Here is a 26,559-nt window from a genome sequence, read left to right on the forward strand (position 1 = left end):
GGAGTTTTTTTTCAACACGGACACCATTTTGCATTACAAGTCATTTCCTATTCACATTCATTTGTTTCCTACAGCCATCTGCACTCATAAAAGAAAAACCAATCTCTGATTTTTGCCTCCCATTCTTCGTTTGTTGCATTTTTGAAAATGGCTGAGGCCTTGCTTGGAGTTGTGGTGGAGAAATTGACCCCTTTGATCCTGAGTGAATTTGCAGCCTTCTTTGGAATCAAGAAAAAGGCTGAAGAGCTATCACGCACTTTAGAACTAATCAAAGCTGTTCTTGATGATGCTGAGCAGAAACAATGGTCAAATCGTCCTCTGAAGGTGTGGCTGCAGCAGCTTAAAGATGCAATGTATGTGCTGGAAGATATCCTTGATCAGTTGCCTACAGAATCCTCTCAACTTGGGTGCTTATCATCTTTGAATCCAAAGAACATGATCCATCAGTGTCAGCTTGGGCACAAATTGAATGAGATAATAGGGAGATTGGATCGAATTGCTCAAGCAAGAAGCAACTTTGATCTGAGAGAAGGTGCGAGGGAAAGGCCAAGTGAAGTAGCTGAATGGCGCCAAACAAGCTCAACTATCGCCGTTCCTCAAGTGTACGGGAGAGATGAAGATAAAAAGCAAGTTGTGGAGTTTCTTCTTAGCCCATCGCGAAGCTCGGAGTTCCTTTCCGTCTATCCCATTGTTGGCTTAGGTGGTATGGGGAAAACAACGCTTGTCCAGCTGGTTTACAACGAACCAGAAGTAGGTAACAATTTTGATTTGAAGATTTGGGTGTGTGTTTCTGAGAATTTCACTATCAAGAGTATTTTGCGTTCCATTTTAGAAGCTGTCAAAAAGGATAAGTCTGAGGTCATGGATTTACAAGTAATGGAGGAAAAAGTGAAACAATTGCTTCAAACTAAAAAGTATTTACTGGTTTTAGATGATGTCTGGAAAAGAAGCCAAGAAATGGAACTGGGATTAACCCGAGACAAATGGGATAAGTTAAAATCCGTATTGTCTTGTGGATCTAAAGGCTCCTCCATTTTAGTATCCACTCGCGATAATCATGTTGCAACAATTATGGGAACATGCCAAGCTCATTATTTGGACCGTCTATCCGATGATGATTGTTGGTCGTTGTTTAAACTGCGCGCATTTGGACCTGACAGAGAAGAGCGTGCAGAGCTTGTTGCAATAGGGAAGGAGATAGTCAAGAAATGTGGAGGATCACCTCTTGCAGCACTGGCATTAGGTGGTGTGATGCAATCCAGAAGCACAGAAAAAGAATGGCTTGAAGTTCAGAATAGTGAGGTTTGGAGTTTACCAGATGAGAATGATATTATGCCTGTCTTGAGATTAAGCTACTCTTGTTTAACACCAACTCTAAAGCAGTGTTTTGCTTTCTGTGCCATATTTCCCAAAGATATGGAAATTGAGAAGCAAGAATTGATTTATCTTTGGATGGCTAATGGATTTATTTCATCCCGGCCAAACTTGGAGGCGGAGGAGGTTGGCAACATGGTTTGGAATGAATTATACCAAAAGTCATTCTTCCAAGATGTCAGGGCTGATGACTTTTCTGGCAATATTTATTTCAAGATGCATGATTTAGTCCATGATCTTGCTCAATCAATTTCAGAGCAAGAGTGTATATGCTTGGAGAAACAAAACCTCAATGATTCTTCAAGAAACCTCCATCACATTGGTTTTGACTTACATAGAAGTCAATTCAAGAAGAGAGACTTTGAGAAAGTTGAATCCTTGAGAACATTGTATCAATTGAATATAGATCAACCGACTCCAACAAATCATTCTCTTCGGGTTTTGTGCACATTTGGTGCAAAGATACCATCTTTTGGGAGTTTAACTTGCTTGAGGTATTTAGAACTTTGTTGGTTGGATAATATAGAGAGTTTGCCTGCTAGTATTTGCAATTTGCATAAATTGAAAATCTTGAAACTAATAGCTTTGTGGAGACTTCGCGATTTACCAAAACAGTTGACTAGGATGCAAAATCTCCGACATCTTGTCATTGAGGATTGTATTTCTCTATCTGGTATGTTTCCGGACGCTCACAAATTACGTGATCTGAGAACACTAAGTGAATACATTGTGAAATCAGAGAAAGGGCATAGTTTGGCGGAGTTACGTGATTTGAATCTGGGAGGAAGGTTAAACATTGAAGGCCTAGAAAATGTTGGGAGTATATCTGAAGCTGAAGATGCCAACTTGAAGGGTAAACAAGACCTTCGAGAATTACGCTTGTCGTGGGACAACAGTGGTAAGACCAAGTCAGCTGTTGGAGCAGAAGAAGTACTTGAAGCGCTTCAACCTCACTCCACGCTCAAGCTGTTGACGATACACGCCTATGAGGGATTACATTGGCCAACTTGGATGCGAAACAATTCTGCAACCAACAATTTAATTTCTCTTCACCTTTACGATTGTCAAAACTGCCATTTACCTCCAGTAGGCAAACTTCCATGTCTGAAGAAGCTTGTGGTATCAGGCATGGATGATGTGCAGTACATTGACGAAGATGAAAGTTATGATAATGTGGAAGCAACCCCATTATTCCGATCTTTGGAGGAATTGGAGGTCCACGAATTGCCAAACATAGAGCGGTTGTTGAAACGGGAAACAACACACATGTTGCTCTCTCTTTCTTACCTCTACATCCTTAACTGCCCTAAACTGCAATTGCCATGCCTTCCAAGTGTTAAAAAACTCCATGTTAGGGAATGTAGCAATGAGCAACTGAAGTCAATTTCTAATCTCAACGGTCTTAATGACCTTGAACTTCATGGAAGTGATCAAGTGTTGTGCTTCCCAGAGGGAATGAGGGACAACATGACCTCTCTTGCAACTCTGGAGATATATTCTTTCAGAGAATTGAAGGAACTGCCATCTGACATCACAAAACTCACTGCTTTGTCTGATCTAACCATCAGTGACTGTAGAAAGCTGGAGTGTTTACCAGAACAGGGTTGGGAAGGCTTATCTTCACTTCGAAAACTGTCAATTCTTTACTGTGATAGTTTGGGATCCTTGCCTGATGGTGTCCGGCACTTAACTTCACTTCAATCTTTGATTATTGGTGCCTGCCCAATGTTGAAAGAGCGGTGTAAGCAAGGAACAGGGGAGGACTGACACAAGATAGCACATGTTTCCCATGTAGATAGCAGCTGGTAATCATTGTATGTATTTATTGTATTCTTAGTTTATACACAGCTTATTCATTATTTTCTTTTCATTTTGTTGTGTATTTGCATAATCATGGTTTTAATATCTTGTATTCTATTTTATCTTCATTTGTACTGTTCTCTTTTTGGAAATGGATTTTCTCAATTTTTTTTTAACAATTGAGAGAGTAAAGTGTGATCTCTCACTATTAATTGTTATAAGTAAGACAAAAAAAAATATGAGAGAAAGTGTATTAAAGAATTATAAACCATACTTTACTCTCTCAATTTTTTTCAACAATTGAGATGATCCTTTCCCTTCTTTCATATTACACAGCTTATCCTATCCGGAAGCGTTTCACATATACCGTTGTATTTTAGCAGTACATGATGTTCCATTCTTTTTAATCATTGAGATTTATAATAAAATAAATCAAAGAATGAGATTGAATGAGAATCTTGTACGTAGACTTGTTTGACTAACGAGCATGGTGAAGAAGATATTTGTCCTTTTCTTCACCCACCAAGAGAGAGATAAAATTACAATATTGTCCGATCTATAGCTAGCTTGTGTTGCCGTGTTGGATGAATTGAGCCTGTGATAAGTTAGTGTGACTGACCTCTTTTTCAACAAGTATTAGAAAATTTATTAAGAAAAAGCTTATTGATTATTCATTTTCTTCTAAAAAAAATTGATTGGTTCATTTATAAACTTTTTTTAATAAAAAAACATATTATTTAAGCATTTAAAAATAACGATAAAAATTTTTAATTTATAGTTATCATTTTCATTAATTATAATTATTGTAATAATAGTATTATAACAATAATTAAAACAATATTAACAATAATAACAATATTTTTCTTATAAAAAATTAAGGTTTAATTATTCTGCAGGTCCCTATAGTTTTACCGAATTTTCAATTAAGTCCCTATACTTTTTTTTCTTTTCAATTGGATCCCTATATATTATTTTTTTTCAATTTAGTCCTTGTTAACGTTAAACGTCAAAAAACTGTTAGTAAATTGTGAAATTACTTGTATACCCTTAGGGACCTAATTGAAAAGAAAAAAAGTACAAGGACCTAATTGAAAATTTGATAAAATTATAAATATTCAATGAAAGATATTCCTATAATCCCTATAATCCCTATTCAATGATTCTACAATATAAAAAATATTCTTATAATCCTTTTTATTTTATCACTATCATTCTTTTACTTGTGTACCCTTAATCAATCTAGGTACAAATATGAGTTTCTTAAAATATTTTTCTCTAGTAATATATTATGGTTCAAATGATACATGAGCTGATGAGCATTCTTAAAACAATTGGCCCAAATTCTTATGGTTCAATTGCTCGGTTTAGTTGCTGCATCTTGAATTCGAGACAAGTTTCCGATCAATGCTCATGGATTATCTTCAAGATGATTGTTTGAATTGTCAACTAAAGAGTAATCATGGATTAAACCATACACACATTTTATTAAAAAAAAAACATTACATTATACATGTTGGGCAAAGAGCAATAATGAAATACTTCTCATAATGAATGAAATTGTTTCTATACCAATAATTTCCATTATTTTGTTGAATGGAACAAGAAGAAATACATATTTGGACAAAGTTATGTTCCCACTATAGGAACATAATGTAAAAGTAAAGGGACTAAATGAAAGTAAATTTAGAAGTAAGAAAAAGCATCATCAGAGGGGATGATCCTAGAAATAAAATCTATGATTCCCCAAATATGCAACCTAAGTAAAAGTCAAGTTTGTAGTTGTGGCTATTTTGTTAATAGCTAGCTATACATGTGGTTGCTACAACAATGAGTTATCAAGAAGAAAACTTGCTGCTTCATATTTTGCAGTGTAGTTGTGTTTTGAAGAACAGTACTTCCGATGCACCCCTGTAAGTTTTCCTGACCCAGCCTTCTGGTGGAAACCAATGATGATTGGATTTTTGACGGTATAGAATTTCACTATTGAAGTCTCGTTGCAAGTATAGTTTCTAAACCAATCAAAAATCCTTTCATACAAAAGATTGTTTGTCACAAGTAACAAACCCCTAATTTTATAAACCGAAGTATTCAAATCTCGGGTCGTTCTCCCTAGGAATTACAATAAAGTGTCTTGTTATTGGTTTGAGTTGTTTTGGGGTTTTGATAAGAGACATGAAAGTAAATGGCAATGAAAGTAAACTAACAACTATAAAAGGCTCTTGGCAAGGTATGAAAATTAGAAGTCCTATCCTAGTTATCCTTCTCAATTGTGATGAGAATTGTTCATTGCTACCACTTAGTTAACCCTTACTAAATAAAGGAAAGTCAAGTGGATGAATTGACTTGAGCCACAAGTCCTAGCCAACTCCCAAGGAAAGACTAGCTTTAGTGCACTCCAAACCAATTAGCAATCTCTCCAATTACCAATCAACAAAGGAATTAAATAACTCAAGTGTCACTAATTACTCTACCTAGGCCAAGAGGAACAAAATCTATACTATATATATAAGAGACATTTCAACAAACACATAAAGTGCAATAGAAGTAAACATTATTAAATGCAAGAATTAAAGAGAGATCTAACTACAAAGGTAAGAGATCAACAATAGAAAAACAAAGAAGAACAATTATTATGAATTACCTCTTATTGAATTGAAAGAATGTAGAAGGAACAATACTAGATCTGCAACAAAATATAAGAACAACATAAAGGAAATTGTAACAAAAGAATAGAAGAAGATGAATGTAGCAACAAAGAATTGAGATGTAGAAGTAGAAGAAAGCAAAGATTAAAACCTAGATCTAAGAACTAATCCTAATCCTAATCCTAATTCTAGAGAGAAGTGAGAGCTTCTCTCTCTAGAAACTACTTCTAAACTAATCCTAATGTGTGTGAATGATTGGAATCCCCTTTTCTCTTCAATCCTTGGCTTTAAATAGCAGTTTAGGCACCAAAGTTGGTTGAGATTGGGCCCCACAACCCTTTAGAATTCGTTAGCCACGTTTTCATTAAAAAATCATAAACCAGCACCGACGCGTACGCGCACATCACGCATACGCGTCCATGGGGTAATTCGCAGGTGCGCGCAGGCGCCAGGTGCGCGCGCGCGTCCACGGGCGAGTTCAACTTCTTTGACTTTTCATGATTTCTCCACTTTGCATGCTTTCCCTCTTCACTCCTTTGATCCATTCCTAGTCTTTTCAATCTGAAATCACTAACAAACATATCAAGGCATCTAGTGGAATCAAAGGGAGATTAAAACCATCAAATTAAGGGTTGAAAAGCATGTTTTCACATCTAAGCACAAATAAGGAGACAATCACAAAACCATGCTATTTCATTGAATAAATGTGGGTAAAAGGTGATAAAAGCTCTTAAAATCAATACAAGATAAACCGTCAAAACGGGGTTTATCAACCAACCATTAAACTTGTAAGTAAGTATCAATTAACAAGTTCGTAATTTTAACCATATCAATGATTATCATCATAATAAAAGAAATGAGAGTTTTTAACTATGAATTTTATCAAGCATGTTGCTACCTTTCTGTCTGCTTGTGCTGTCTTTAGAAACCTTCTAATGAAAACATATGCTGTTGGAACAGACATGTTAAAGTGCAATATGTTCAGCATCAACTTCTCCTGAAAGGGTTTATCAGACAAAAATAAACAAATAAATATCAGTTTATTTTCTCTATAAATGCATGCATATATGTTAAGATAGTAGTACTAAACAAGGAAAACATATATTACCATATCCAGAACTTCATTCCTTGTATATGCCTTGTCTGATATAAGGATCAAGAACTCCAATTCCCTTGGCTCAAATACTCTTTGAAAGATACGAGTGCAATACAATACATCCTTAATTTTGAAGAATCCATGGATCATAGCCATCAACAAAATTTAGAATATAAATTTAGAATATAATTTAAAAAACAAACAGAAGTTGCAAACAATTAAGCAAAACTGAAATTGAACTACAAATTTACACAACTTAAGAATTCATAACTTAAGAGACAGGAACTAAAAACAACTAAAAAAACTGAAAAAAAACAACACAATACGAATAGAACACCCCTAAAACATTCAGCTTCTCCTTATTCCCAATCTCAGTCAATCAATTCTTCCTCAAAAGTCAAGAGATTAAAATGGGACACCAAGATGAAGAAGAAAGGTTGGAATATCATCATATCTAGAATATCATTAACTATGTTGATCAATTAACTGGCTACACAAAAGATAAGAAAATATAACAAACACCACAAGTAAAAAGCAATCACATTGCTCATTGCTACAAAGGTTTTGCCTCTTTTCTACTCCACAAAATCAGCAAACATGGTTAAGAAAAACTAATTGAAGCTTGCATAGCAGACCCAATAAAAGGATCAATGAGTAATCCACTAATCCTAGCTCAAATTGGGGGCGCAAAGCATCACATAACATGATATGAAATAAGATATTAAGGCATGAAGTAACAAAAAAGATTTATCATGATGAGAAGCTTCACGTCTTCAATAGTTAGTGTTACTTCAAGATTTGTCATAAACTTGCCACCATGATGTATGTCTATGGTGAAATCTGAGTCCCCCATCACTATAGGTATTAAAAACAGAAACATAATCCATTTAAAAAACATCATCACAGCCACAACAATCAACATTCAAGAATAAACACAATTTATTATTAGTAAAATTAATTTATATTTCAATTCTCCCTTTAACAAAATCCATGCACAGAGATATCCATATTGTAAACCCTAAATCAACCATTATCAAAACAATCCAAAAATCAATCCCAGAAATAGATATTCAACAAATGTCATTTTTATAAAAAAAATTAGCATACACATCCACTTTTAAAACTAACAAAAGAAGCTTTTTTCTTGACCTGTTTTCAGAGAGAACGTTCGAGCACAGGGAGATGGAGCAGACGCACAATGCGGGGACGGGAGGCCAGGCGCTACGAGACTCCGATCGATACGGTGCAGTGACGGTGATGGGCTTCACCGCGACGGACGGCGACGGAGAACGCGCTGACCACCTCCAAATGGAACAGAGTAGAGCAGATTGGTTCACAGGGAAGGTGGCGACGGACGGCAAATCACCAAGCGTTCCTTGCAGAAGCCCCCAGCGACGGATGTTGACGATGGCCCGAAAGAGGGGAAGCAGAGGACGACTTAATCGCGTTCTCCACAGAGAACGTTAGGGTTTCTTTTTTTACTTGTGATAAACTGCAAGGGGTGATTTGGGTATTTTGGAATAATGCATGTTTCTTCAGCTAGCCACTCCAACTAAATTTAAAGAATATTCATTTTTTATCAAGAATATTCTGTTAACTTTAACGTTATACACACAGCAGGGACTTAATTGAAAAAAAATTTTACTTATAAGGACTCAATTGAAAAGAAAAAAAGTATAGGGACCTAATTGAAAATTCGGTGTAACACATAAGTCAGACTTCTTTTTATTTCTATAAACTTCTTTTATAAATTGCACATAATTATATTTTAGCAATAAATGTCACAATTTCTTTGAACATCTCATTTGTTTTAGAATAAGTTATAAAATAGGATCCTAAAGTTTACATTGCTGACAAAATTAACCTTAACAGATATGAAGGATAAATAAGACTCCAAAAAAATTAATTGATAAATTGATCCTTTTGTTGTTTTCAATTAAATTTTTAATATATTTATTGAACAAATAAATCTTTAATAAATTTTATTACAAAATAGTTAAGTTCCAAAAATACACTCTAAGAGAAATTAGATTCTTTTAAAATAAACGATGGAAGAACCAATCTATATGATGAGAGTAATAAACGAGGACTTCTAAAAAATAAAATTTTAAGGACTAAAATATCCGATCTAAAATTGTTTAAATATCAATTTAGATATTTATCCATATACAATAAATAACAAAAAATCTAGCACATAAAATTTTATTCAGTAAAAATAAATTATAAAAAAATATGTTATGAATAACATTCCTATAAAAAAAAAATTAACATTCATACTTTTATAATAACAAAATATAAAATGATAATACAAAGTTTAAATTAATAATGTAAAAATCACCCTACGAAAAAAATCATAATACAGTTGATAAAAAGAATTTTATATATATATATATATATATATATATATATATATATATATATATATATTATGAAAATTTTGATCCTAATGATAATATATATATTTTTTACAGAGTTAATAAAAATATTATAATTACTCACAAACTAATACTTTATTAAATATATTGTAATTTGTCTAAAAATTTTTTCATAAAAATTAATTATTTTTTGGTAACATTTGGGTGTATTATTTTTTGTTTGGACTAAGAACACTATAATATAACAAACTAATATGATTCTAAGTATTATTATTTAGAAAATTTTACGATTTATTTTCAAATTAAGATCCTACAAAAATGATGAAATTTTTTCTATTTTACAAGTATGGTCAAACTTATTAGAAATATTAATTAGTCAAAAAAATATCTTGTAAAGATTAATTTGCAAGAAATATTAATGTATGTGCGCACGTGCGGGCGCGCGTGGGTACACACGGGCGGGCGGACGCGAGCGCGGGCGCGCGTGCGTGCGTATTATAATTTTTATCATTGGAACGATTTTTATGTTTTTTATTTAAATTTTGTATTATTTTTAATATTTTGTTATTATAAATTTATGAATGTTATTTTTTTAGAAATATTTTTTTCTAATATATATTTGTATATTTTGTTTTATTTTTATTCAAAAAAATTCAATATATTAGATTTTTGGTTATTTATTCGTAAATCGTGTTAGACTAATAAATTTAATGTATAGTTTTAAAAATTCATTATTCTATTATTATTATTATTATTATTATTATTATTATTATTATTTATGTATTAATTAATAGTATTAAATTTAAAAGTAGTTAAATAATAGTAAAATAGCACAATTTATGTAATAAAAAAAGATATAATAAACTTAATAATTTATGATAATAAAATATGATTTATGAATAAATAGTACATTTATTACGCATCCTGTAACAATTTATATAAGTTATAAAAAAATATTTACGTGATGAATTTTAGTTTAAAACAATTTGATAAATATAGATTTTTTTTATTTTATTTTAGTAAAAAATCTAAATTATTTAATACATTTCTTTTTTAATCATCAAAACTATACATATTTATCTATCTTATATTTTAAAAATATATTTTAATAGTGTAATACTATTTTTTTATTTTTTGTTATATTTAATATGTTAAAAATATAAAAAATCAATATATTGAATGTATAGTTTGTGGCCCAGAAAATAAAGAATTGCTACATAACTTTTCAAGCCAATAACCATGTGTTTTAGTTGGTTATTTTAGAAAAATTAACAGTTCAGTTAGGGTTATTTGGTCATTACATAGTTACTAAATGACAAAAATAAAATTAGCAACCTTTTAATATCAATGAACATCATATTCCAATATTTGTCAGTGAACATGTGATAATTTTCCTATCCTTTATGCTTCTTATATAGTTCAATTCCTACTATAATTAAGTCAGTAACAAGTCAACTCATTCTTACCATGTACAAATGGAATTACAAGTCATTCACAGCAATACAATATATAAATATTCTACTCTTCAATTTTATGATTTCTTTTTTTTCTTCTATTCTGTCCATTGAAGCCACAACTAAGTTGTCTCTCTTTCTTTATACATATTAACATTATGATTTATTAATAATACAAGAGAATCACTTCTTCTAAATCTGGAATTTGAATAAGCTTGGGATATTTTGATTAATTTTTCTTATCCTACAAAATAAAGAAATTCAAGCCATCGGTAGCTCTATAATAATAGTAGAGATGCGAGGACTACTATTTGGTATTTAATTTGAATACGATACTTCATATTCAAATAAATATAAAATAAATTTATTTCACGTACATATTTTATATATAAAAAACTAGACATATTACATGCTAACGCTTCATTAAGAATATTTACTTTCTAATTTTTCGTCGAAGGATTAAGGATCAATTGTGCGCTCAGTTAACAACAGAGCGGAGCTGCATTGTAGCAAAGAGGGACAATGGTCCCCTTAATTTTAATTTTTTACACGTAAATTATATGTAAATTTTAGTTTAATCCTTTTTAAAATTTTATTTTAATCTTATTTTATTATATAAATATTTTTGGTCCTCTTCTAATCTTTCATCTAGCTCTGCCCCTAGTTAACAAATAATTTTAAAGAACATGAGAATAGCCATAATTTCTAAAACTCAAACTTTATTCTTTCAATTTTAATTTGTTATTATCATTCTTCAATTTAGCGTGTGTTTGTGAAGATATCAGAGTTAAAAACAAATTGAATGAGAATAACTTAAATATATAATATTCTCCTTTTATTTAATTGAATATAAGTGCTTATTTATTTGAGAAGTAACTTCTATTTTTGTGTAAATTTAACAAAATAATCCCCTGATAAATAATAAGCTCACACTTTCACACTTTATAACAGTGTTGTAAAAATCGAATCGGCCAATTCGACCGAAAAATCGGTGAATCAGACTCTAAACTGATTCGGTCCGCTAATTAGACCACACAAAGATGAGAACCGGTGTGAACCGGTCAAATCCATAGTAAACCGGTAAAAACCGGTCAAACTTGGTAAACCGGTCCAACCGAACCGCTAGTAATTAAAATTTTGTAAAATGAGTGAAGTGGGGTTCGAACCTGTCCTCAATAAAAAAGATGCATGTCACAACCACCAGACTATCACAGTTTTAATCATTAAGTTTACAAATTAATATATATATATAGATATCTTTTATCAAATATATTTACTTTTATTTAATTTATTTTAATTTAGTTATAAACTCATTTATTTTTAAATTAATTATATTTTTATTTAATAATAATTATAAATTCACTAATTTTTTCTTTTCATAATTATATAATATCTATTAATATTATTTTTTAATAAATATTTGTAGTATATAATAGTATAATAGACATAAATTTATTAATAAATTATTAAATTTTGAAAATAATTATTATTTTAATATAAAAATAAAATAAAATATTTATGATACATTAAAATTAATAAAATACTTATTATTTCTATTTCATATTCTTTTAGAATAGTTGAATATTCTTAAAATGTTAGTAAAAATATGTATTTTAAATTTTAACTTTAAATTTTTTACTATTTTTTATTTTTTATTTACATAGGACCGGATTAACCGGTTCAATCAGTAACCCACTAGTTGATCCAATAACCCAATAACTCAGTAACTTGACCGATTCGATCACCGATTCGATTCTGACAACTATGCTTTATAATCATGCTCATCTTATAATACAATTCAACTATTGAGTTTCTTCTCAATAATTAAAAGGACAAGCATCTATGGGTGTATGTACAAAAGGAATCTCTGCAATCTGCACGGGCTATGAAACCATATTTGGTGAGACATTCTACGATAACAATAATAGCGGGTTTCCATCTTTGCAACTTTGGTCATACCAAACATCTTCACACCTCTCATCTCCAACCACTTGAATTGTCATCAACACCCCTACATAATATCAAAATATTTTATGTTTCAATAGGTTATATTATATAGAACTTGGAAATGATTATATATATAAAATTTTAATTGAACTAATACTAAATATTATTGGAGGAGTAAATTTCGCTTTTAGTTTTAAATTACTATTTATGATATATAGTCTTACAAATATATTTATATAATCCAAAGTGAAATGAAATTAAAACTAGCATTGGAGATGCACTAACAAATTTTTCCCGCTTGGTATTTATAAAAGGTTAATAATGGTAGACATTGTTGTTGCTCCTTTAATATATCCATGAAGAATTGTCTTTTTAATATTTATTAGTCTGCATAGTAAAAAAAAAAAGGATTTTGCTAACATACTATTTAAGAGTACTTTTTAAAATTAGTAAAATGAGATTTTATTTGAAAGGTAAGATTTTAAAATTTTCAATAACATTAAATACATATTTCGTTGGAGTTTTCTTTCAGCACTGACTGCACTTTGCAATTTGCATTACAAATAATTTCTTTCCTACAGCCATCTTCACTGGTCAAAGCAAAACCAATCTCTAATCTTTGTCTTTCTTTCTTCGAGGTGCGATAGGCAAGGAGATCATCAAGAAGAGAGTTCAGAACTTGTTGCAATAGGCAAGGAGATCATCAAGAAATGTGGAGGATCGCCTCTTGCAGCACTGGCATTAGGAGGTGCGATGAATTCTAGAAGCACCGAAAAAGAATGGGTTGAAGTTCAGAGAAGTGATCTTTGGAGTTTACCAGAAGAGAATGATATTATTCGTGTCTTGAGATTAAGCTACTCTTGTTTATCGCCAACACTAAAGCAGTGTTTTGGCTTTTGTGCCATATTTCCCAAAGATGAAGAAATCATGAAGCAGGATTTGATTCATCTTTGGATTGCTAATGGGTTTATTTCATCACGGCTAAATTTGGAGGTGGAGGAGGTTGGCGACATGGTTTGGAATGAATTATGCCAAAAATCATTCTTCCAATATGTGAGGAGTGATGATTCTTCTGGGAACATTTATTTCAAGATGCATGATTTAGTCCATGATCTTGCTCAATCAGTTTCAGAGAAAGAGTGTATATACTTGGAGTCAGAGAAACAAAGCCTAGGTGATTTTTCAAGAAACCTCCATCACATTGGTTTTGACTTAAATAGAAGTCAACTCAAGAAGAGAGACTTTGAGAAAGTTGAATCCTTGAGAACATTGTATCAATTGAATATAGATCAACCGACTCCAACAAATCATTCTCTTCGGGTTTTGTGCACATATGGTGGAAAGATACCATCTTTTGGGAGTTTAACTTGCTTGAGGTATTTGGAACTTTCTTGGTTGCGTGATATAGAGAGTTTGCCTGCTAGTATTTGCAATTTACGTAAATTGGAAATCTTGAAACTAATAGGGTTGTGGAGACTTCACCATCTACCGAAACACTTGACGAGGATGCAAAATCTCCGGCATCTTGTCATTGAAAGATGTTCTTTCCTATCTGGTATGTTTCCCGACGCTCACAAATTACGTGATCTGAGAACACTAAGCGTATACATTGTGAAATCAGAGGAAGGGCATAGTTTGGCGGAGTTACGTGATTTGAATCTGGGAGGAAAGCTAAACATCTCAGGCCTAGAAAATGTTGGGAGTATATCTGAAGCTGAAGATGCCAACTTGAAGGCTAAACAAGACCTTCGAGAATTATGCTTGTCGTGGGACAGGAGTAGTAAGACCAAGTCGGCTGTGGGAGCAGAAGAAGTACTTGAAGCGCTTCAACCTCACTCCACACTCAAGCTGTTGACGATACACGCCTATGAGGGATTACATTGGCCAACTTGGATGGGAAACAATTCTGCAACCAACAATTTAATTTCTCTTCACCTTTACAAATGTCAAAACTGCCATTTACCTCCAGTAGGCAAACTTCCATATCTGAAGAAGCTTGTGGTATCAGGCATGGATGATGTGCAGTACATTGACGAAGCTGAAAGTTATGATAATGTGGAAGCAACCCCATTATTCCGATCTTTGGAGGAATTGAAGGTCCACGAATTGCCAAACATGGAGCGGTTGTTGAAACGGGAAACAACACACATGTTCCCCTCTCTTTCTAAATTAGAAATCGAATGGTGCCCTAAACTGCAATTGCCGTGCCTTCCAAGTGTTAAGGACCTCACTGTTAGGAAATGTAGCAATGAGCAACTGAAGTCAATCTCTAATCTCAACGCTCTTAATGTACTATCTCTTAATCTAAATGATCAAGTGTCGTGCTTCCCAGAAGGAATGATGAGCAACATGACCTCTCTTGCAACTCTGCAGATATATTTTTTCAGAGAATTGAAGGAACTGCCATCTGACATCACAAAACTCACTGCTTTGTCTGATCTAACCATCAGTGACTGTGGAAAGCTAGAGTGTTTACCAGAACAGGGTTTGGAAGGCTTATCTTCACTTCGAAAACTGTCAATTCATTTCTGTGAGAGTTTGGGATCCTTGCCTGATGGTGTCCGGCACTTAACTTCACTTGAACTTTTGAGTATTGGTGTCTGCCCAATGTTGAAAGAGCGGTGTAAGCAAGGAACAGGGGAGGATTGGCACAAGATAGCACATGTTCCCCATGTATATTTAATTTAATGTATTCTTAGTTTATACACAGCTTATTCATTATTTTCTTTTCTTTTCATTTTGTTGTGTGTTTGCATAATCATGGTTTCAGTATCTTGTATTCTATTTTATCTTCATTTCTAGCGCTCTTTCAAATTACATAACCCAAAAAAAAAAAATATTGTATTTGCTTTTCAATTTTCAGGAAATGAAACTCACTTCAAGTTCTCTATTGGAATTTGTAACTCATTAGTTTGAATTTTGAAATACGCAGGATATGAAATTCTTTTGCTTCTCCCTCGTCTTTTCTATTTCTCGGCATGAAGGATTTTAGTTTTTCACATGGCAGTAGATTTTAAATTTGACGATGGGCTTTTATCCAATTTCAAGTAATATATTCATTGATCTTTTAGCCATTAGCACTCTCTATTTTCCTTAAGGCACAAAAAATGAGTGTCTATTATTTTGGCCATGCAGAAAAAGAAAATAAATTATCAAATTAGAGAAATTAAAGTTGATCCTTTTAGTAATTTTTTCGTGAAACTTTCACTTACCATTATTTCTATTGGTAGTGTTGAATTTGTGTCCTTGATTGATCTTATGCTACTTTGTTTTTTTATGGAAGACTTCAAAAATAATGATTTTTTTTTAATTTCAAATTTTCTGTTATTATCACTCGCTAATTGTCCATATTATTCTTGATGCTTCATATATAATTCAATTCATACTATAAGTCAGTAACAAGCCAAGTCATTCTTGCCATGTACAAATGGAATTACAAGTGTAGCTTTGGAAATTCGAGGATTAACATCAATTTATGAAATATAAATCACAGCGATGCAATATATAAATGTCCTCTTCAATTTCATAATATTTTTTTTTTTATTCTGTCCCTTGAAGTTACAACTGAGTCATCCTTTTTTCTTCATGCAAAATGATATTGTGGTTTATTACTAATACAACAGAATCACTTTTTTTAAATCTGGAATTTCAAGAAGTTGGGATGTTCTGGTTAATTTTTCTTGTCCTAACAAAAAAAAGTTCAATTCATCGGTAGCTCAGTAATAGCAGAGATGCGAGGACTTTCATTTAAATAAGATACTTCGTATTCAAATAAAATATACAATAAATTTAGTTCCTACACAAATTTAATATATAAAAAGTTAGACATATTACATGTTAACGCTTCATAAAGAAAATTTACTTTCTAATTTTTGGTCGAAGGATTAAGGATCAATTGTCTACTCAGTCAACAAATAATAAATGGAAGTGAATTTTAGAAAAACAAATTACCCGAGTGAGAATAATTTAAAAATCTAATATTCTGTTTTCCTTAATTGAATATAATTAAATGCTTATTTCTTTGATAAGTAACTTCTATTGTGTATAGGATTTTTTTTTTAAAAGTAGAATATAATATTATTAATCGAAAGATTAAGTATCAAATAATAGAGTTAGTCCAATTTTAGACAGCATAATAAAAAATCAAAACAGGACACTTCCACCTTACTTATTTTAAAACAACAGAGACTAAAAATCCAATAGTTACTTCATCAATGTAACATTCTTGCAGCAAATTTCTCTTCTATTTTATTTGCTATTTTTCTATTTTTTTTCTTATGGTTGGATCCTTGCTAAACACTATACCTGTCTTGATTGAGAGCAAAAGGCCAAACAATGGATCACCGATTTAAAAGAATTTGGACATCTAAGACATTGTGACGGAACTGTTAGAAATCAACGATTCAAATTTCACTGTACTAAAAGACCATTATGAAGACCACGACAAAAAAATTTTTTAAACCAACTGGCTTTACATATATCGGTATCAGTAATCACTGGGCTTGCCTTCCACACACAACTACAAAAAATATATATAATATAATCTTAAACCAAGCTAATTATTGAAAGATTACATATTATTTTGAATTTATGTAATAAAAAAACGTTATATTCTAGTGTATAGTGTACATTATAGAACATAAAAATGAAAATATAATCTTTAATTTAGGTCTGTTCAAAACTCTAAAATTGGAATTAAATGAATCGAAGAAATCAAATATCATGGTTAGAATTTAACCTGTAATTTAAAATTAAAATATCTTTTTCTTGTGGTGTGTGTTAAATTGAGTTAATGGTCAAATTAATTTTAAAAGATTATTTGTTTTTTAAATTAATTTTTGAACGATTTTTTTTAATCAAATTTATTTTTTAAATATTTTAAATTAGTCATGTTAGTTTTTCTATCACTTTTGTTATTAATGAGCCGGAATTAGAGTTTCCTGATGTGACCTGTTAATTCTAAAAATAATATAAAATATCTAATCTTCGATTTCTCCATCTGTTCTTTTTAAACGGCAAAATGCTTCTTTTAATTGGTTTTAGTTAACATGTAATTTTAGAATATATATTAGAATTATTATTAATCAAAATTTAAATTTAAATTTTTTCATATATTATAAATTTTTAATTTACAATTTTAATACATACTCTAAAAAATGTGTTGCCTAAATCCTTATTAATTTTATTGTTATTTCTATTCTTAAGATATTGACAAAGAAAAGATACAATGATTATTGGAAAAAGTGACACGCCTTTTTAGTTTAGATTTTTTTTTTAAAAAATTCATTACTTTCTTCTAGTTACTACTATATTTATTTATTTGAAAATAGAAAGAAAAAAAAATCTTTTTTAATTTCTAGCATTTCAAACATACATACACTCAAAAGAGAGGGAAAAAAAGGGGGGTGTTTAAATAATTGAGATATGGAGAAATAATGAACCTGAAACCAGAGAAGCACGAATAAGAAAATAATGTTTCACAAATAAAAGTTGGCCATGTTTCTAACAAGTTTGCGTCAGTTTCTTATTCTTGTTTCTTGTTAATACAATAAGTGAGAGGGCTACTGTATATATAAGTGGAAAGTCATTTATTTTATGTCTAAATTAAAAGAATTTGAAAATAGTGAAAACTCCAATATTATTAAATTAGTCCTAAGAAATTTTCGGTGAAAATATTATGCAAGCAATTTTCAATGTCTCACTTTAATTTATTTAAGGGGAATGCTAGGGGGACAATGACTTTGTTGAACAATGTGAACAACCACCAATCAAATAAAAACACACTATACCTCCAAATTAAACTTCTAAATTTTAATATTAAAATAACCATCCGTACACTAATAAAATGAACATCCGATATATCTATTGTTTACATTGTTTAATATTTTCATTGTTTACCTATACTTTTCCTTTATTTAAATAGTCAGTCATTTAAGAACGAAAGAATTATAAAACTTGGCATTTATGAAAGTATGTATCAATTAGTATCTATGAAAGGTTAATTAACGAAGCTATGCATTTAATTTTGTTATGTTCAACAACCACAACCTAATAGTTATGAAAGGTTATAACAATGAATTTGCCCCGCTTGGTATTTATAAAAGGTTAGTATTAAATAGTAAAATTCTGATGCTTAGTCTTTTTAATATTTATTAGTCTGCATAGGAAAAAAAAGGATTTTGCTAATATACTATTTAAGAGAGCTTTTTAAAAATAGTAAAATGAGAGTTTTTATTTAAAAGGTAAGATTTTAAAATTTGCAATAATATTAAATACATATTATGCTTTTAACCTTTTCATATCTTTTAAACAACTCTTTTAAAAATGTCCTTTTCATATCTCATGCATTTTTATGTCTATGATTTATCATTCATTGCAAACTTAATTTATTAAACTAAATTTTTATGATTTATTTTTCTTACCATACAAAAAGTTTATACGTGTGCATCAAGATATAGAATAAAGAAACAAAATATCAATTAAATTCTAAATTTACTTTTTCCGTGAAATGAGATAATAATTTTAGTAAACATTTTTTTCACTTGTGTATTTTTGGTTTTAAGGTTCCTTGTTCTTTCATATCTCATGCATATTTTGATGATGTCTTTGGGACTAATTTAGAGAATGAAGACTAATTTGACAATTTATTTTATAAATTTTGTATCACTCAGAAATTATAGTCTTTAGATAGTTTAAATATACATAAGATTCGAATGATATACTACATTTGTTTTTCTAACATATAGTTTAAAGTTCTTAAAATGCACATTTTAATCAATCAGTTGTTCTATATATTTAACTATACAATAATTTTGATCCTAAAATTAGTTATGTATAAATTAACTTTATCTAATTTTGCACTTCTTACACGAGCTATAGAATAAAATGGAACTAAAATTCAATTCTAGTTCATCATAGAAAGTTCAGTTCATATTGATTTTTAGTTAATAATCCGTATTAAACAAAAGCGGATGAGGATTACTCATTGCAAGTTGCAATTCTAATATTCAATAAAAGAAGTGTTCTTATGGCTATAGAAGGGATCTCCAAAAGAAAAAAAGGCATCAATACTGTGGAAATTATTGATTTGAGACAAATTAAAGCATCTCTTTGGATAAAGTATATGAACAAGAGTATGCGGTAAAAATTATTACAAGATGATCTACTAACTTTTGTTGGAGTTTTCCTTCAGCACTGGCTGCACTTTCCATTACAAATAATTTCTTTCCTACAACCATCTTCACTGGTCAAAGCAAAACCAATCTCTAATCTTTGTCTTTCTTTCTTTCTTCGGGTTTTATCAAAATCTTCCAAGTTTTATGCCACTTGAGGTATTTAGGACTTTGTGATCTAGATATAAAGACCATTCTTGATTCTATTCCTGATACAACACGTTATTTGTGTCTTTAGTTTATACACTGCTTACTTACTGATTTCTTTTTCTTTTCTTTATGTTGTGTATTTTGCATAATAGTAGTAAAGTTATTTCTCAATATTAGTTGAAGGGCATAAAGGACAAAACTAACGTAACCAAAGATGGGTTATTCATATTTTTTTTTTCTTTCTTGTCTCAACTCCTTTATTAGTAATAATAATATAGAAGTAGAGATGATCTAATCTGTACCAAAATGTTTACAAATGATTATTTATTCATTTTTTACTTGTGTGTTCTAAGTTATACTTTTGCTAGTATTCACCTTTGAGTAGCAATATGATTATCAAAATGAAATATTTTAGCCATTAGCATCCTCTATCAGAGTAAACAAAGCCTCGAAAAATATTCAAGTTCTATACGAAGGAAAATAGAAGTACTGAACTCTGAAAAGGCTTTTGTGTATACCTGGGAATATAGTTTTAAGACATCTTGTTATAATAAAGGTTATTAATCCTTGTTTAAGTGAATATTTATCATCAATTTCAAACTTTTGTTCACCCTAATATGTGAATAATTTTTATATGCTTGTTTCTTAGTGCCTTTTATTATAATGCAATTTGCATCAACTAGATGTATTGCGGGTCAAAGAGTTCACAATAACATAAGAATGTTGATTATGGTTACTGTCTTACAGATATATAACCTACGAAGAAGAACATACTGTATTTGTTTTCTAAAATTTAATTATAATTCAGCATTAAAAAAAGTTCAATTCTTATTGATTTTTAGTTAACCCGTATCAAACAAAAGCTCACGAGGGTTACTTAATTGCAATTCTCTATTGTTCAATAATTGAAGTGTTCTTGTGCCTATTTGAGTGCGTGGGACCTCCAAACTGTATCAATATACTGTGAAAATTATTGATTTGAGACACAATAATTTGAGTAATTAATTAAATGAACACGACAAGACAAGCAGAGACAATCATTTCTTTCTTTTGACTGTGCACCAGGACAATAATTGAGAGCAAGTAATGTGGAATGAAGAATCTCATTGAATAAAAGCATGAGTAAGTGGTAGACAGCTATAGACAGGACCTCCGAAAGAAAAAGATATCACCATACTGTAAAATTATTATTGATTTGAGACAAATTAAAGTAACAACACAAGGACAATAATTTCTTTCTTTTGTCTGAGCACCAGGACAACGATTACAGGCAAGTATTGTGAAAATAAATGGTAAAAATTAAAAGATGTCCCACTGACTTTACTTGGAGTTTACTTCACTTGGAGTTTACTTCCAACACCGACAGCATTTTGCTATTCACAATTCATTTGTTTCCTACAGCCATCTCCACTCATCAAAGCAAAACCAATCTCTCATCTTTCTCTTCCTTTCTTTCTTTCCTTTTTTTTTCCCCTTCATTTGTTGCATTTCTGAAAATGGCTGAGGCCTTGCTTGAAATTGTGCTGACGAACTTGTTCCCTTTGGTCCAGAGTGAATTTGCAGCCTTTTTTGGAATCAAGGAAAAGGCTGAAGAGCTATCAAAAAATTTAGAACTCATCAAAGCTTTTCTTGATGATGCCGAGGAGAAACAATGGTCAAATCGTCCTTTGAAGGTGTGGCTGCAGCAGCTTAAAGACGCAATGTACGAGATGGATGACATCCTTGATCAGTTGCCTACTGAATCCTCTCAACTTGGGTGCTTATCTTCTTTGAACCCAAAGAACGTGATGCATCGTCGTGAGCTTGGACAGAGGTTGAATGAGATAATAGGGAGGTTGAATGGAATTACTCAAGCTGGGAGCAACTTTGGTCTTAGACAAGTTGTGAGGGAAAGGCAAAGTGAAGTAGTTGAATGGCGCCAAACTAGCTCAACTATTGCCGTTCCTCAAGTGTACGGACGAGATGAAGATAAAGCGAGAGTTGTGGAGTTTCTTCTTAGCCCATCACGAAGCTTTGAGTTCCTTTCCGTCTATCCCATTGTTGGATTAGGTGGTCTTGGAAAAACAACGCTTGTTCAGCTGGTCTACAACGATCACCAAGTAGGTAACAATTTCGATTTGAAGATTTGGGTGTGTGTTTCTGAGAATTTCACTATCAAGAGTATCTTGCGTTCCATTTTAGAAGCTATCAAAAAGGATAAGTCTGAGGTTTTGGATTTGGAAGTAATGGAGGAAAAAGTGAAAGAATTGCTACAAAGTAAAAAGTATTTGTTGGTTTTAGATGATGCATGGAAAAGAAGCCAAGAAATGGAATCGGGATTAACCCAAGACAAATGGGATAAGTTAAGATCCGTATTGTCATGTGGATCTAAAGGCTCCTCCATTTTAGTATCCACTCGTGATAATCATGTTGCAACAATTATGGGAACATGCCAAGCTCATCATTTGGACCGTCTATCCAATGATGATTGCTGGTCCTTGTTTAAACTCCGTGCATTTGGAGCTGACAAAGAAGAGCGTGCAGAGCTTGTTGCAATAGGGAAGGAGATCGTCAAGAAATGTGGAGGATCACCTCTTGCAGCACTGGCATTAGGTGGTGTGATGCAATCCAGAAGCACGGAAAAGGAATGGCTTGAAGTTCAGAATAGTAAACTTTGGAGTTTACCGGATGAGAATGATATTATGGCTGTCTTGAGATTAAGCTACTCTTGTTTAACGCCAACTCAAAAGCAGTGTTTTTCTTTCTGTGCCATATTTCCCAAAGATGCAGAAATCATGAAGCAGGAATTGATTTATCTTTGGATGGCTAATGGATTTATTTCATCACGGCCAGACTTGGAGGTGGAGGAGGTTGGCAACATGGTTTGGAAAGAATTATACCAAAAATCATTGTTCCAAGATGTTAGGAGTGATGATTTTTCTGGCGAGATTTATTTCAAGATGCATGATTTAGTCCACGATCTTGCTGAATCAATTTCAGGGCAAGAGTGTATATGCTTGGAGAAACAAGACCTTAATGATTCTTCAATAAACCCCCGTCATGTTGTTTTTCACGGTATTGATAAAGAACAATTCAAGAAGAGAGCCTTTGAAAAAGCTGAATCCTTGCGGACATTGTATCAACTGAATTCAGATGAATTTCCCTTCACCTCTAGATTGATTCCAACAAATAATTCGCTTCGAGTTTTGTGCATATATAGTAGAAAGATACCATCATTTGGGAGTTTAAGTTGCTTGAGGTATTTGGAACTTCGTGATTTGGATATAAAGAGCTTGCCTGCTAGTATTTGCAATTTGCATAGACTGGAAATCTTGAAACTAAAAAAATTGTCGAGTCTTCGCCGTCTACCGAAACACTTGACAAGGATGCAAAATCTCCGACATCTTGTCATTGATGAATGCTCTCTCCTATCCCGTATGTTTCCTGATGCTCACAAATTACGTGATCTGAGAACACTAAGTGTATACGTTGTGAAATCAGAGGAAGGGCATAGTTTGGCAGAGCTACGTGGTTTGAATCTGGGAGGAAAGCTAAGCATCGAAGGCCTAGGAAATGTTGGGAGTATATCTGAAGATGAAAATGCCAACTTGACGGGTAAACAAGACCTTCGAGAATTGATTTTGTCATGGAGCAATAGTGGTAAGAGGAAGTCGGTAGTGGGAGCAGAAGAAGTACTTGAAGCGCTTCAACCTCACTCCACACTCAAGCTGTTGACGATAGAATACTATGAGGGATTACAATGGCCAACTTGGATGCAAAACAATTCTGCCACCCACAATTTAGTTTCTCTTCGACTTGTGAAATGTGGAAAGTGCGGGCATCTTCCTCCAGTGGGAAAACTTCCATTTCTGAAGAAGCTTGTGGTAAAATGCATGGATGAAGTGCAGTACATTGAGGAAGATGAAAGTTATGATGGTGTTGAAGCAATGCCATTCCCATCTTTGGAGAAATTGTATTTGTCCTACTTGCCAAACGTGGAGAGATTGATGAAACGGGAAACAACACACATGTTCCCCTCTCTTTCTATACTCTTTATCGAAGATTGCCCTAAACTGCAATTGCCGTGCCTTCCAAGTGTTAAGGACCTCACTGTTTGGTATTGTAGCAATGAGCAACTGAAGTCAATCTCTAATCTCAACGCTCTTAACCAACTTCATCTTTGTGATAGTGATCAAGTGTCGTGCTTCCCAGAAGGAATGATGGACAACATGACCTCTCTTGCAACTCTGGAGATATATTCTTTCAGAGAATTGAAGGAACTGCCATCTGACATCACAAAACTCACTGCTTTGTCTGATCTAACCATCAATGACTGTGGAAAGCTGGAGTGTTTACCAGAACAGGGTTTGGAAGGCTTATCTTCACTTCGAAAACTGTTCATTCATTCCTGTAAGAGTTTGGGATCCTTGCCTGATGGTGTCCGGCACTTAACTTCACTTCAATCTTTGACTATTGGAGGCTGCCCAATGTTGAAAGAGCGGTGTAAGCAAGGAACAGGGGAGGATTGGCACAAGATAGCACATGTTCCCCATGTTATTGTGTGGTGGTAATCATTGTATGTATTTATTGTATTCTTAGTTTATACACTACTTATTCATTATTTTCTTTTCATTTTGTTGTGCTATTTGCATAATCATGGTTTTAATATCTTGTATTCTATTTTATCTTCATTTGTACTATTCTTTCATATTACACAGCTTATTCTTGATGCTTCTTATATAGTTCAATTCCTACTATAATTAAGTCAGTAACAAGTCAAGTCATTTTTAGCATGTACAAATGGAATTACAAGTCATTCACAGCAGTGCAATATATAAATGTTCTCTTCAATTTTATAATTTCTTTTTATTCTGTCCATTGAAGCCACAACTGAGTTGTCTCTTTTTCTTTATACATATTAACATTATGATTTATTAATAATACAAGAGAATCACTTCTTCTAAATCTGGAATTTCAATAAGCTTGGGATATTTTGATTCATTTTTCTTATCCTACCAAACAAAGAAATTCAAGCCATCTATCGATAACTCTATAATAGTATTATTATTTTTTTTTTTTTGGTGACTGCTTTATAATAGTATTAGAGATGTGAAAACTACTATTTAGTATTTAAATTTAAATACGATACTTCATATTCAAATAAAATATACCATAAATTTATTTCACGCACATATTTTATATATAAAAAACTAAAATATATTATATGCTAACACATCATTAAAAATATTTATTTTTTAATTTTTCGTCAAAAGATTAAAGATCAATTGTGCACTCCGTTAACAAATAATTTTAAAGAATATGAGAATAGCTATGATTTCTAAAACTTAAATTTTATTCTTTTAATTTTAGTTTTGAGTCTTCTTATCTTTGGTTAAAAAAAAAAAACCTTCTATTCTTGTGTATAGAATTTAATAAAATAATCCCCTGATAAATTAATAACCTCACACTTTCACGGTTTCACACTTTATAATCACACTCATCACATAATACAATTCAAATATTGAGTTTCTTCTCAATAATTAATAGGACAAACATTTATGGGTGCATGCACAAAAAGAATCTCTGCAATCTGCACCAGCTGTGAAACCATATTTGGTGATGCAATCTACGATACAATAATAGGAGTTTCCATCTTTGCAACTTTCGTCATTCCAAACATCTTCACACCTCTCATCTCCAACCACTTGAATTGTCATCAACACCCCTGAATAATATCAAAATATTTTATATTTCAATAGGTTATATTATATAGAACTTGAAAATGATTATATATGTAAAATTTTAATTGAACTAATACTAAATATTGGAGGAGTAAATTTTACTTTTAGTTTTAAATTCCTATTTATAACATATAATCTTATAAATATACTTGTAGAACTCAAAGTGAAATGAAATTAAAACTAGCATTAGAGATGCTCTAAGAAATTTTCAGTGAAAACATTATGCAAACAATTTTCATGGTCTCACTTTATTTAAATAGAGTCATTTAAGAACGAAAGAATTATAAAACTTAGAATTTATGAAAGGTTATGAAAGTATGTATCAATTAGTATCAATGAAAGATTAATTAACGAAGCTATGCAATTTGTTATGTTCAACAACCACAACCTAAAAGCTATGAAAGGTTATAACGATGAATTTGCCCCGCATGGTATTTATAAAAGGTTAATAATGGTAGACATTGTTGTTGCTCCTTTAATATATCCATGAAGAATTCTCTTTTTAATATTTATTAGTCTGCATAGTAAAAAAAAAAAGATTTTGCTGACATACTATTTAAGAGTACTTTTTACAAATAGTAAAATGATATTTTATTTAATGGTGGATACTACAATGAAGATGGCAAAAATATCTTCTCATGAAGATGCTTTAGTTAAAAGTGTGGTTTATTTATTTAGCCACACTTTAAACAAAAACAACACATTTATAAATATCAAAATCTAACCATACAATCCATCATCCAAAGGTCAAAAAGAAATATACTCATATGAAGACAATTATGCCATCTTCATTGTAGTATCCACCTTATTTAATAGGTAAGATTTT

General features: G+C 31.6%; 3 protein-coding genes and 2 long non-coding RNA genes across 5 annotated transcripts; 3 read left to right on the plus strand and 2 right to left on the minus strand.

Moving 5' to 3' along the window:
• Positions 1 to 147: 147 nt before the first annotated feature.
• Positions 148 to 3,141, plus strand: LOC112709869 (putative disease resistance protein RGA1). The gene has a single exon (XM_025761855.2). It carries the CDS (start codon positions 148 to 150, stop codon positions 3,139 to 3,141), a length of 2,994 nt encoding a protein of 997 aa, XP_025617640.1.
• Positions 3,142 to 8,097: 4,956 nt separating this feature from the next.
• On the plus strand, positions 8,098 to 15,379 carry LOC112709870 (putative disease resistance protein RGA1). The gene is made up of 2 exons (XM_029289313.1): positions 8,098 to 8,246; positions 13,273 to 15,379. Exons 1-2 carry the CDS (start codon positions 8,098 to 8,100, stop codon positions 15,377 to 15,379), a joined length of 2,256 nt encoding a protein of 751 aa, XP_029145146.1.
• A 702-nt stretch (positions 15,380 to 16,081) lies between these two features.
• Positions 16,082 to 18,223, minus strand: LOC140175259 (uncharacterized). The gene is made up of 2 exons (XR_011865226.1): positions 18,133 to 18,223; positions 16,082 to 17,210 (listed from the first exon to the last, which is right to left on the minus strand). It is a non-coding gene; the product is annotated as an uncharacterized lncRNA (long non-coding RNA).
• A 3,286-nt stretch (positions 18,224 to 21,509) lies between these two features.
• Positions 21,510 to 24,563, plus strand: LOC112709871 (putative disease resistance protein RGA1). The gene has a single exon (XM_025761857.3). The coding sequence runs from the start codon at positions 21,510 to 21,512 to the stop codon at positions 24,561 to 24,563; it is 3,054 nt and encodes a 1,017-aa protein (XP_025617642.2).
• Positions 24,564 to 25,441: 878 nt separating this feature from the next.
• LOC112709872 (uncharacterized) lies at positions 25,442 to 26,245 on the minus strand. The gene is made up of 2 exons (XR_003156566.3): positions 26,122 to 26,245; positions 25,442 to 25,717 (listed from the first exon to the last, which is right to left on the minus strand). It is a non-coding gene; the product is annotated as an uncharacterized lncRNA (long non-coding RNA).
• Positions 26,246 to 26,559: the final 314 nt, after the last annotated feature.

Source organism: Arachis hypogaea, chromosome 9, assembly GCF_003086295.3.
Source record: "Arachis hypogaea cultivar Tifrunner chromosome 9, arahy.Tifrunner.gnm2.J5K5, whole genome shotgun sequence".
Taxonomy (NCBI): Eukaryota; Viridiplantae; Streptophyta; class Magnoliopsida; order Fabales; family Fabaceae; genus Arachis; species Arachis hypogaea.

Excerpts from the sequence above, each read along its gene's own strand:
- LOC112709869 (XM_025761855.2), top strand. The coding sequence starts at position 148 with ATGGCTGAGGCCTTGCTTGGAGTTGTGGTGGAGAAATTGACCCCTTTG.
- LOC112709871 (XM_025761857.3), top strand. The coding sequence starts at position 21,510 with ATGGCTGAGGCCTTGCTTGAAATTGTGCTGACGAACTTGTTCCCTTTG.
- LOC112709870 (XM_029289313.1), top strand. The coding sequence starts at position 8,098 with ATGGAGCAGACGCACAATGCGGGGACGGGAGGCCAGGCGCTACGAGAC. Across the intron at positions 8,247-13,272 it reads GAACAGAGTAGAGCAGATTG|CCATCTTCACTGGTCAAAGC; the intron begins GTTCACAGGGAA and ends TCTTTCCTACAG.